Source organism: Manis javanica, chromosome 3 (genome assembly GCF_040802235.1).
Source record: "Manis javanica isolate MJ-LG chromosome 3, MJ_LKY, whole genome shotgun sequence".
NCBI lineage: Eukaryota > Metazoa > Chordata > Mammalia > Pholidota > Manidae > Manis > Manis javanica.
The window spans coordinates 10,478,424-10,491,057 of record NC_133158.1 but is presented as its reverse complement, the minus strand read 5'-3'; the positions used below and the strand labels follow the sequence as shown (position 1 = coordinate 10,491,057).

Genomic DNA, 12,634 nt, shown 5'->3' with positions numbered 1-12,634 from the left:
CATATGTATATCTGTGCCTTATACACAGTTTTTTCACCTCCCAAGAAGCCATTTTCACCCCTTTGGGGAGGATCAAACCCCATTAACAATACATGCTCTAAGGCTACACAGGTTCTGAGTGAGTGAGGAGCCTGGCTCCAAACACAGGCTGGCTGACGCCGGGCCTGCGCTGCCACTTCGGCACCATGAGGTACTGCTATTTTCTCATCCTACCCTCCTACAGCTTGGGCTCCTTCAGGCTCTTCCACCATGCTCAGAATCGGCCACAAAGGCCTTCATGAGCCGGCTCGTCTTGCCCCCATACTTCCTCCAGCGATGCTGAACCACACGTGCCTGCTGACAGTACGCCAGGCCCTCTCTCTCCAGCACCATGGCCCCCCGCCCTCTTCCCTAGCTGACAGCTGCTCCTGCTTCAGCCCCCAGCCTGGGCATCGGACCCTCCAGGGAGCTCTCCTTGACCCCACTCCCTTCCAGGCCGGGCTGAAGCCCTTCCTATGTGCTGTGATAGCAACTCGGACTTGTTCCTTTCTGAACACTCACCATATTCGATTTACTTGTCTGCCTGTCCCAGGCAAGAACCTTGAGGAACAGGACCTCATCCCTGAGTCACCAGGCCCAGCACACAGTGTGGTAGGCACTCTGTGAAAACTGGTTGAGCAGTGGGTCTAGTACCCATGCAACAGAATACCTTTTTCATTTCTTAAATAACAGAACACTTCTAAACTACTATATGTGCTACCAATCCTGCAGTCGGGATGGGATGGAAAGTGGCCCCTAGTTTTCCAGTGCATGGCACTTGTCAGACCAGAGTCCTAACTGGGAGCCTGAGGCTGAGCACGCCGAGCTCACATGTCCACCACGGTTCTTTCCCACTAGTCACATGTACATTTCCCTGCTACCCAAGCCTGGACTCTCTTTCCTTCATGGAAAAGCCCTCCCCTCTTTGATTCCAATTTCCCAGCTTCTCCTGAAAGTGACACTGGCTGCTTCCGACCTCTTGGCCCCTGCATCCAGTCACCTTTCTGGGTCTCGATGTTTTGGGAAAACACCCATTGTCCTGCTTCAGTGCATGTCATTTTGATGGCAGTGACCTCACTTCTGGGCCCCAGGGTTAATTTAAGACCCAGGCCTCACAAGAATCTGTGATCCTTCTGGCCACCAGAGGTTGTTCTGGGGATGGACGCATGTCCTGAGTCAGTCCTAAGAGACACCATCTTGGGACTTAACTGAAATTCCGAGAGATTCCCTTTCTACTGCGATGGGAGGAATGTAAGTTAATAGGAGCCAGAGGTCACCATGTAGAAATAGAGGACCTGCCCAAGAGAAAGGACCAGAGAGAGACAGAGAGAGAACAGGTCACAAGCACCGAGAATGAAAGACACACCCAGCAAGCACAGTCCTCCTCTCGTTCCATCTTGCAAATCTAGCAGGGCCCAGAGCTTCCGACTTCCCAATGCCGTTAATCAACAATTGTTTTTTCCTTGTGTTAAGGCAGTTTGAAGCAGATTTTTGTCGGTTCCAACATAGTGGATGAGAACCCTGCATGCTGCTTAGGCAGAGTAGGCATTCAGCACATATTAGTAACCTTCCCTTCTGTGGCCAAAGAAGGCACGTGATCTAACAGCCAGGTAGGTGTTGGCACAGTGGGCTCCCTAACTCCAGGTCCATGCGGCGCAGCTGGACACCAGTCAAGTGCGGCCTTCGTGGTACACAGGCACGAGATGTTAAGGAAGGTTAACGTCTGTGCTCACCACCAGGGTCCACCGCTCCTGCAGGACTGGGCAAGTCACTGGCCCTCTCTGAGCTTCCAGTCCCTTACTCTTAAAACGGGGATAGGAACACTACCTACCATGCAGATCGACTGTAAGAACCACATGAGAGGGTGCCACCCGAGTGCGTGGCACTCAAAAAGGAATTGCCAAGCATCAACAAGTGCTAATATTATGGTACAATGGGACACTAGTGGGCACACACAATTCAGAGACCTGAGGTTTCATTTGCTACTACTTCACGAACCCATTAAATTGCAGGGTCAGCAACGGCAAGTGAAGACCCAGAAAGCAGAACAGCTGCGAGGGCCGGGCCTCGGCTGAGCAGACTGTCACCACAGCCAGCTGGTGGGAACCCCCAGGCGCCGGGCCTGCCACCCGAGGAAATGATCCGGAGAGTTTCGATCTGCCTCAGTGCCCTACTTTCGCCAAGTCTCTTTGCCACTCATTCACTCTCAAAAGGTAGAAGCGAAGCATTGTTGCCCTGGCTTCAAAGCTGCCCTGCCAAGGGGAAACACGCCTCTTCTGAGCTTACAAGCTCTTCTGTGTAAGCTCCCCAAGGCCGCCTCCTTTCACATTAATAATAAAAAAAAAAGTCGGCCAGAACAAAGGTCCCCGCCCCCTCCAGGCTGTTCTCATGCTTAGCCAGCTCATCTGTCCTACGGCTACTCCCATTTTACTAAAACTGCTATCGGTGTTTTCTTATGTTCCTTGAAAATACTTGGGCCGAGTATTTTCTCCTTCACACTTGTTTTTGCGTAACTGGCATTAGTTGGGTGAAAGCTCTTATGCAGAGTCTTTGGATACCCATCTTTGGATATATGCATGCATGTATGTTTGTATATAAATATATTTTAAGCATGAAACATTATTCAATACGTATTTTCTATTTGGACTCACTGTGTTTTTCAGAATTGTAAGTAGTGGTCATTTTCTGATGAAAAAAAATACATCTTGAATGGAGGGATCTTAGAGCTTCCTTTACTATATTACACAGCCCCTTTCCACGTGCAGCTTGCAGTCAACATGTGTGCTTGGACAGCCTGGTTGTGACACAGTCCAAGGTCTTCCTAGGTCACGTGATCCATTCTCAGGTGGGTGGTGGGCCAATGCCTGAACTACTCTGAATGGGCACATTTTCACTCTGGGCTGCTGGGCTTGGGTCCCAGCCTGGGGCAGCTGTGGGCTGTCTCTGCTGTCCTGTGGGAGAGCCGAGGACTGAGACCACAGCACCACGCTGAGCCAGGAGATGAATGTGCAGACCCGTTGTTACTCCTGTGTGCTCAGTTCATCCCATGGTAGGCAGCCTCCAATTTACTAGAAAAGTATTTGTTTGCAAACCACTCTGTCCTGGAGAATGGGTGACAGGGAGGCGAGTCTATATTCCTAGGCTCACCCCAGAAGGCGATGAAATTCAGTCTAGCTGGTCTGCAGTACTAGCAGTGCTTGTTACCCTCCGACGCCTGGAGAAGCCTGAGGTGAACTTCCTTATTCCCTTGTTCTGTCCGGTTGAGAAGAGACCCAGGGACTCAAGGCCAATGTGTCAGCAGAGCCTGCGGACCCTGCCTTCAGAATGCATCTGTATCCAATCCCTTCCTACTACCTGCAATGCCCCTCTTGTCTGAGCCTCCACCCTCCCTCTTGTGTTCTCCCTGCTGGGCTCATCCACTCCTGCACTCCCTCAGGCTCTCTGCAACACAACAGCCAAGTAATCCTGACGTTAGATCACAACACTCTTCTGCACCAGCCCTACTATCTTAGAGGAAAAGAAATGTACCTACAATGTCCCTCAAGGCTGTCCATGCTCTGATCCCCCTCCACCACACTCACCTACTCAAGCCATGCTGGCCTCTTAGTTATTCCTGAGGCATGCCAGGCATTCTCCTGCCCCAGGGCCTTTGCACCTGCCATTTATGCTGCTTGGGACTTGCCCCAGGTGCAGCCTGTTTGACTCCATCCTCCTTTCAGTCTTTGTTAAGTATCACGTGCCAGGTACGCCTTCCTTAACCACTCAGAATATCCACCCCTAGGCCCCAGCATGCCCCCCTCCCACAGATTGTTTTCTCTATGACACACTTAATGCCATCATAAGTATTCTTTAATTTACTTTTTGCTTTATTGCCTGTCTGCCCTAGTAAGATGTAAGCTCCATGAGAGGGGTGTCTGGCATGCAACAGGGGGCTCAAAATTAATCGAATGAATGGAAAGAAGGCAGGGAGGGATGGAAATATGATGCCATTCACCACTGATGAAGGTTGTGAAAGGCCAGGAGTCTCCTACATTAACGTCAGAGGTGAAGGCAGGCCAACCAAGCAGGCCAGGGGGCCCCCTTCAGTTAAACTGGCTGGGAGAGCACAGCTGAGAACACACAGGGCTTTTAAACAGGAGCTGCAGCAGTTCCCATGAGCAGTAGTGAGAACGACTTCAAGGACAATACAGGGATGACTCACAGTGATTAGCCGTTTTTGTCTTACATGTATTAAAAGCCACATAATAGGCTAAATATTTTCCTATCACCTAATTTACAGCAAAATGCTATGACAAAAATTTCAAGGTCAAGGGGAGTTTGGATGTGAGGCATAGTCTCAGAGGAACTGCAAGTACTGTGAAACTTATTAACTTGCTTTCCAGGTTTTGGAACTAAAGTTCAGAGTGTAAAGGGGGTTTGAAACCAGCAATTAGCAGGGCAGGAATTTGAACCCGGACCTCCCCAATTCCCAGGCAAAGATCCCAGCAGCTCGTCGTAAGTGCCTTGACCTCCATACAGACCCCAGACCGCCCAGGTGGTGACCCTAGAAGCCCCACAGCTGCCTTCCTTTACCAAATGAGGAGACCCCTGGCTTGCTGCCCAGGGCAGCGTGCTGCCCCGGAGCCCGGCCCCCTCGCGCCCCGCCGCTGCTGCCTGGCTACTCACCTCCAGTAAACTAGCACAGCGATGAGAAGGATGAGGCACACGAAGGTCAAGGCTGACACCACAATGAGGGGGATGATCCACTCCATTCTCCCTGGGGTAGGGCGGCTGGTCATCCCCGAGGTGTTCTTCTCTGCTGTGGAGAGAAACTGCGCTGGTTAGAGCAGAGAACAGAGGGGCGGGGGGGCCCGCGTGGGACCCGGAGAACGGCTGCTTGCTCCGCCGGGGGCCAGTGTGCAGCCTGCGCCGCTGCCTGCAAAGGCCACGCTGGTCAGGGCCTTGGCCCGCAGGCCACCAGCGGGCTGGACCTGCACATCAAGGTCGGGGTCTATTCAAACAAAGTTGCAAAGAAGACAGGCATCCAGCCTTAGTCCAGGAATATCACTGACCTGGGGGGCCTCTGGGTGCACTGCAGACAGGTACTCAGGGCCGAACCCAGCCCTCAAGTGCCCCCTGGAGAGGGGTGTGGTGGCGGCAGTGGCTGGCCGAGGGCCTGTTTCCCTGGTGTCGGGTAGGGGCAGCAGTGTGACGGGTTTCACCGAGAGGGCCTGCTGTGACTGCCGCGGTCAAGTACTCGGCCTGCTCAGCACGCACGACCCCTTCTTCTAGTAACCGCCCCCAGCCCGGCTCCAGGAAACTGCCTCCCCCTAACAGTCACGCTGAGAGTCACCCAAGCATGGGGCCAGAGCTGGGCATGGGACTCAACCTAGGGTAGGGCTCTCTTACCCCGACTCTCGGGCAGAGACTCCCAGACTGAACAGCAGCACGTCCCAGCAGGAACACCCACAGGCCTCTGCTCCCCATGCCCACAAGGCAGATCCCCAGGGTTCCTGTCTCTCCCCAGATCTGGTTCTGCAGCTTTCATTCTGCTGCCATTACCACCCCCGACCCTAGCCTTCTAAAAGCACTCGGACACCCAAGCACAGGAAGCCATGTCCTTTTCTGCTCCCAGCTCTCGTCTGCCTCTACATTGCAGCCAGTCTAAGGGCCACAGGAAAGTTCATAAAATGGCTCAGGATTCTCTCTGGTCCTCGGAAACCTCTTACCCAAGCAGCGCTCTCCTCAGTGTCTCTCCGGCCCTGAGTACCTTCATGAGATCCCAGGAGCCTCAGGGCGAACCTACTCCTTTGCACAGCGGGTTAGATGCCTGCAAAGTGCCACGTGGCCCAAATGAAAATCAGCTGCTGTGTGGGGCGGGGAACAGCACAGGTGCACAGAGGCAAGCACGGGAGGCAGGTGGCAAGAGAGCAAAGTCAACTGTGACCGCAGGGGGAGACCCCTTGAAAAAGCCAAAGCTGGCTGCAGGCTGCCTTGTGCTCAGCAAGGACTCCTGCTCTGCAAAAACTAGGCCAGCATCCAGCCAGCCGAGGGACCCCAGGACGGACTAAAGGCAGACCTGATCAGGCTGGGTTTCCAAGTGAGAGAAGGTGGGCGAGGCAAGAAAGAAATAATTGGCCTTGGGAGGAGATTATTAAAGACGCAAAGCTCCTGAATACCGAAGAGGTGGGTCACAGTGCTCCTCACCGGGGTTCCTCTAGTTTCCTCTGATCGCCAACTTGGTCTCACGCACAGGCCCACAAAACAGGTGGGCCAGATTATGCCCAGCTCACAGGTAAGAAGATCAAGGCAAACAGGTGAAGCACTCTCCGACTAAAAACTGCAACAGAGCACGTCACAGCATATGAAGCGCCTTCTTAACCATGCCAGGCCATTTCTCTCAACCCCTTGCGCCACGGTTTTTCAGTACAAGACTATTTGCTGAGTGCCTAGTGTGTGCCAGAGGGTAGTATGGACGGGATGTGGCAGAACATGACAGGAGCAACCCTCTGCCGCAGGACAGGGATCGTTGAAAGGCAGAGAGGCCGACAAAGGAACCAGCAATCAGACTAAATGAGTGTGACGCCAGGGGAAGCCCAAGGGTGTAGGGGAGCAGCTGTCTAGCCCAGGGATTCTTGAGGGACTCCCTAATGTGGAGACCTGAAGGAGAAGGGGCGTTACCAGGCCAAACGCAGGGGAAGACATGTGTTTGAACAGAGCATGAAAGCACTCAGAGTAGGAGGCGCGGAGGGGCCGAGATGGGGAGTTAGAGGCCACGCCGGCCGGGGCTTTCTAGGCTGGATTAAGAACAGGTTTTAGTCCCAAGGGCACTGGACGCTACTGCAGAGGTGTAAGCTGAGGCGGACAAAGGTCACACCTGCAGTCCCTTCCTTGACCTAATGCTTCAATAGCCAAGCTTTAGTAACCAGTCAGAGGAACCACTTGCAAATCAGAATAATTTTGCAGGGCTCCAGCAGGGGGCAGCCCAGGCTAGCAATTATCCCACTGGGGCGAACCTTCAGAGTCGGGTAGGCCTGATTACACACTCTGGCTCAGGCCTTTCTAGCTGTGTGACTTTGGGTAGGTGACTGCCCATCTCTGAGCCTCTCGTCTCTCCTCTATCAAAGGGAGATAAAATTAGATGCTCACCTCCCAGGAGACTTGCTAGGATAAAACAAGATAATCCACGTGAAACAGATGCTGTGAACTTTGACCACATAATTTGCACAGCCAGATGCAAGATGAAATGCTGGGGGCTCCTGGTCAAAGATTATTAAGAGTTTCAAGATGGCGAGAGCAGAGCCTTCCGAGCACAGGATGACCGCACTGGCGGTGTGTTCCTGAAGCCACGCGGACCAGCTGAGCATAAGCACAGTGCCTGACACAGAGGAGGCGCCCAGAGAATGGCATCCTCCTCTCCCTTTCCGTGCAGCCAAGCGACACTGCTGATTGTGATAAAATTAGATGCTCCCAGCTGTTAGGAGCAGCTCCCTGCTGCTCCCAGTCCCACTTGTAGCCCAGCTGCCTCCTGAAAGGTCCAGCCGAATGCAGCTGCCACTTCCCGGAGGGTGTGTTGCCCTACACGATGCCCAAATCCTGACACCAGGACGTGTGCAGGGCCCCCCGGTTCACGCACTTCTCGTCCCCACCTCTGATTCATCCCCATCCTGGCTTTCCTGGCAGGACCAGCCCTTTGATTCCTGCAGACCCTGGGCTGTGGGGACACATGTGTCTGGCTTGGCACCCTTCCCCCCTAATTATTATTAAATTTTAAGTTATCTGCCAACATTTAATAAGCAATTGAGTTCACATAAAACCAACAATGGAGTCTTCTCCCAGAAATGTTCGAGGCTGGCAATACAGGCCTGAATTCCCACGTGGCAAACATCAGCTGGAACCAAGCAGCACACCCTCTTCAAACAGATTACATATGACTAGTTTGCCAGTCCCCACGGCTCCCTAATACCGCACCCCAGACCTGGCTTTCCTCAGCCTGAATCCTGCTGCCAGCTTGCTCTCACCAGTCTAATTTCAGTCTGCAGGATGGCACTCTGGCCCAAGGAATCAGCAGAACAACACAAACCAGGGTCTTTTAAAAAGGCCTCATAATCCAAAGGAAAAACCATGGTTTTAATAAACTCCTGACCAGGATTCTGAAATCACTAAGCTGGCTCAAGAGAAGAGGCTGCTTTTGTAGAAGGAGGTGTTCTCACTTCAGTATTTATTTTCAATGAGATTTTTCAACCAATTAGAAATAGACCAGGCTGTCGTTCCATCTATAGGGTGTGGGTCATGCCCCTCAGTGAACCTGGACCTCTTTCATACTCATTCCAGAGTTGCATCCTGCTTGTCTGTGTGTGAGAGGATGGAAATGGGAAGGGGGATCGACTCACTCCCCCCATGGGATATGTAGTTGAGGGCTGACTGGGAGGGCCAGAAGATAGGAGGCCAGCCAGAGCTGGGAATCAGAGAATGAAGCTGCTTCACAAACAGCCTCCTGGTGAAACCGACAGCAAGATGCTAACTAACCCTCTCTCGATGTTCACAGGAGGGAGGGAAGGTGTAATGACCTTCTGCAGTCCTTTCTCCTTCCAGCTTTTATTTCAGCATTCAGCAGAATCTGAGTAAAGTGCCTCCATTCTGCTTTTTAAAAAAAATGAAAAAAAAAAAAAAAAGAAAAGAAAAACAGTTTTCAGTGGCATATGTCATCACTGAATTAATGCTGTTTGCCTTTTACTGGCTTGGCTCTCATCCCAGTAGAAGCAAATAAAAACGGAGTACAATGTACTATAAATGCTACACCCAGTGATACATCAGATGGACTCATCTGAGAGGCTGCCTACCCCACAGTAAGGGCTCAACTTCTTTGGCAGGACAAGAACCCCTATGCTGTTGAGACTAAAACGAGCGTGGATCAGACAGGCCCCGATCAGGTGTCAGGCTAAGCCGGATTCTCACTTTTCAAGAAAGATCAAGAGAAGGACAATCTGCACACTCATCAATCTATAGCATGGTTTGATTGTGGGCAATGTGACTGCATTTGTTCTGATTAACGCCACTCATTAAAAAAAAAACAAAACATATCCATGAATTAAGGCAGCTGCTATTAAAAGAAATGTGGCAAAAAAAACCCCCGCATAAAATTTACCATCTTAACCGCTTCAGTAGTGTTAAGTATATTCACACCGTTGTGCACCCATTCTTTCGGATCCATTTTCCATTAACAAAACTGAAACTCAACACCCATTAAACAACGATCTGCCAACCCTCTTCCCTCAGCCCCTGGCAGCCACTGTTCTGCTCTCTGTCTCTGACTGACCACTCTTAGACATCTCATGCAAGTGGACTCATATATATTTATCTTTTCCTGGCTGCCTTACTTCACTTAGCATAATGTCCCCAGGGTTTGTCCACAGCGCAGTTATCAGAATGCCCTTCCTTTTGAAGGCTGAGTAATATTCCATTGTGTGGGCATGTACAACATATTGCTTATCCACTCACCTGCTGGTGGACATTTTGATGGCTCTACCCCCTGGCTACTGTAAACAATGCTGCTATGAACATGGGGGTACAAGTATCTCTTCAAGGTCCTACTTTTGATTCTTTTGGGTATATACCCAGAAGTGTGATTACTGGACCATGTGGTAATTCTATTTTCAATTTTTAAATAACCTCTTTCTGCTTTCCATAGCAACTGCACCACTTTACATTTCCACCAATAGTATACAAGGGTTCCCCATCTCTCCACAGCCTCACTGGCACTTGTCATTTTGTTTTGTTTTGTTTTTGGTAGCCCCCCACAAACGGGGGTCAAGTAAGAAGGCAATTGCTTTTTTTTTGCAGAGCCACAAAATTTGCCTTCATTTTTCTGCAGCTCTGCTACTGTCCAAACCACTGTTGCAGAAGCATGATTGACAGTTGCAAAATACATTACCTTCTCCTGGAACAGGACACCTGTTCCGTGTCCCCATTATCAGTTCTGCGCTGGATTAGAGCAGGATATGTTTCCATTTATATCACCACCCAGAATTCTCTCTCAGCACTCTTTTACCATTTCGCACAGACTTCACTTCATCGGACTCAACAACTGTCTGTCACGGCCATTTCAACTAGATGTTGGGCAGCTGAAGCACTGATAAATCCCAGTTAAATTCCAAGAACCAAAAATACCGCCAGTTCTGACCTATCTAACCTTCACCAAAAACACTTCATTGCAAGACAGAGGCTGTCTACTACCTCGTGTCAAATCCACTGCCCCTTCCAGCCTTGATTCTTGATCCCAGCCTCTCTGGAAACCTACCCGTCCTTGGTGGGGTCTCCTTTTCCACACCAACAGATACACCAGCTGTCCGGGTTCAACAGCCACTCAGCATGGAACAGGGATTCCCAAGGACGCACACACTTCCTGGCACTGGAGCTGAGTCACCCCTCCAAGCCACTCCAGGCCCATTCTTTCTGACCCTCCCAGGAAAATGACAGCCATGAGCAGAGACAAGAAGAATTATGTGGAAAAAAACATCTCCCAAAAAGAGATCCTGGCCACAGACCCAGCCCTGAAACCTGGCAACTGCTTCACGAAGTCCAGGCAGGAGCCTGCTGTAATTTATTCCCAGTAAAGCAATACTGTCCCCTCCACCTGCAGGGACTGCGGCTGAACACTGCGTTCACGGTTCCTGCGTTGCCTTCATGAACCTCTACTACTTTTGCCCTTCATTTTTCCATAGGTGAAGTTCTTTGAAAAAAAGACCTCACATTAATACTGTACACGAAGAGTTTTTCAATCATGGGGCCAGATGATTCTTGGCCGCAGGGGTGCCCTGCGTATCATCCGGCATTTAGCGGTACCCTTGGTCTCTGCCCACTCCATGCCAGTAGTAGCCTGACTGCGGAAGGGCCCAGTCATGACACCCAAAATGCTTCCAGATACTGCTGAATATCCTCACTGGGGAAGGGACGGGGGACAAGATCATTTCTTGCTGAGAATCTCGGCCGTAAATGGGAAACTGGTATCTCCGTTAAAGCACACACTCGAATGTTCACTGAGTAATTAACGCTTCATCTGTAATCACTGTGCTGTGTACTTGGGCAGCAAGCCCCAAAGCCGGGGGGGAAGGGAAGGCAGTTCCGTGCAGGGTGGACTCTCCTGGTGTGTGCGGCCAGGGCCCGTGTTTGAGTCCAGTGTTGCCAGTGCTGTGTCGCCTGGGCCACATTCCTGAACCTTCTGAGGCTCATTTCCTCACTGCCTAACGGCCCCGACGGCAGCACAGCCCTCCCGGGGTGCTGTAGGGCCTCAAAGAGCAGTTTGGCTTTTAGCACAGGCATGACGGCAGGGAACAAACGCTAAGGGGTGATGGGACTGTTTCTATGATCAGAAGTTTTCTAGCCGGTTCCTTAGGGCTTGAGAATCCCAGAGAGGTACCACGGGGTTGCCCAAAGCATCGGGTGGTTGGAGCTTCGCGTCCTCCGCTCTGGCTCGAAGCAGAACAGCAGCTTTAGTGCCCGGCACCTCTGGACCCACTCTGTCCTTTCTTAGCTCATGGGCTGGACGAAAGCAGGTCATGGACCAGATCTGGCCTGGAGACTGTAGCTTGCAGACCCCTGGCCTGGATAACCCCTTTAGCACCTGCCTCAGGGCTGACCCCGAGGAGGTAGTCAGTAAGCTTTCAGTGAACGAGTGCAAGATGGAAAAATGGAAAACCCTAACACTGTGAGAGTTGGGGTAGCAGCAACTAGAGCAATCAGCTCTACTGCAGCGATTTGTAGCTACCTGGCCCAGGGATGCATTTAGTTTGTCACATGTAAGAGAACACACACACACACACAAAACCTGTTTTGGATTTGAAGTTACTCACAAACAGGGAGATTCTTCACAAAGACCTGGTTTGGTTTCTGGCTCACTAGGCATTCTCACTGGCTATCATCAGCTGGAACTGGGGGAGGCGGCCCTCTCATGCCCTCTCTAGTTTCCTGCAGTCCTCACCACTCCCTACTGTCTAACACCTGGTTCTCTCTTCTCATTGATATTACCTGTCTCATTTCTGGAGATGTCTGAGTTTGGCACTTCTTCTTTAGAAGGAGTCCCCTCTTCTTCCCTGTAAATTAATGTTAATGCTACCACTCACAAGGCTTAAAAAGGTGTTATAAAAAAAAATCAAAGGAATTGAAAACAGCCTGTTGGAGATGTTGATAAAAATAGGACAGTTTGTAACTTTAAAGGAGAGTGGTTTTTTCAAAGAAGACTAAATACTGATGAAAATGACTGCTTTACTTAATGTTAATAAAAAATGTACAACAGATTCAAACAAATGTACATTCAAAGTCTTTAAACCATGAAAATGGTGATTTCATTAAGAAAAATAAATGCCAAGTTGGAGGAGGCAGATGGGGAAAGGGCAGGATGGATGGGGGCAAACTGAGTCCCCGGGGATCATGGACTGATGTGGGGTTTGTGAGTTCTATCCTCAAGTTACTCACACCCTTTATTCACCAGTAGGTGCTCACATATTTCTGCTTATACCAGGGGTCAGCAAATGCCAGCTTGGAGATCAAATCAGGCCCACTGTCTGTTTCTGTAAACAGTTTTAGTGACTCCGTCATACCCACTCATTTATCTATTTGTCTTTGGCTGCTGTTGTGC

At 50.8% G+C, this 12,634-nt stretch overlaps 1 protein-coding gene across 3 annotated transcripts in view; it reads right to left on the bottom strand.

Moving 5' to 3' along the window:
- The window catches only part of PTPRG (protein tyrosine phosphatase receptor type G), a 624,649-nt gene that overhangs the window by 66,656 nt on the left and 545,359 nt on the right, over positions 1-12,634 (bottom strand). For 2 of the 3 annotated variants that reach the window (XM_037019107.2, XM_037019109.2), the window contains exon 13: positions 4,684-4,816. In XM_037019107.2, coding sequence (XP_036875002.2) covers positions 4,684-4,816 — 133 coding nt within the window. The remainder of the gene's footprint in view (positions 1-4,683; positions 4,817-12,634) is intronic. The other variant, XM_037019108.2, reaches the window with a different exon arrangement.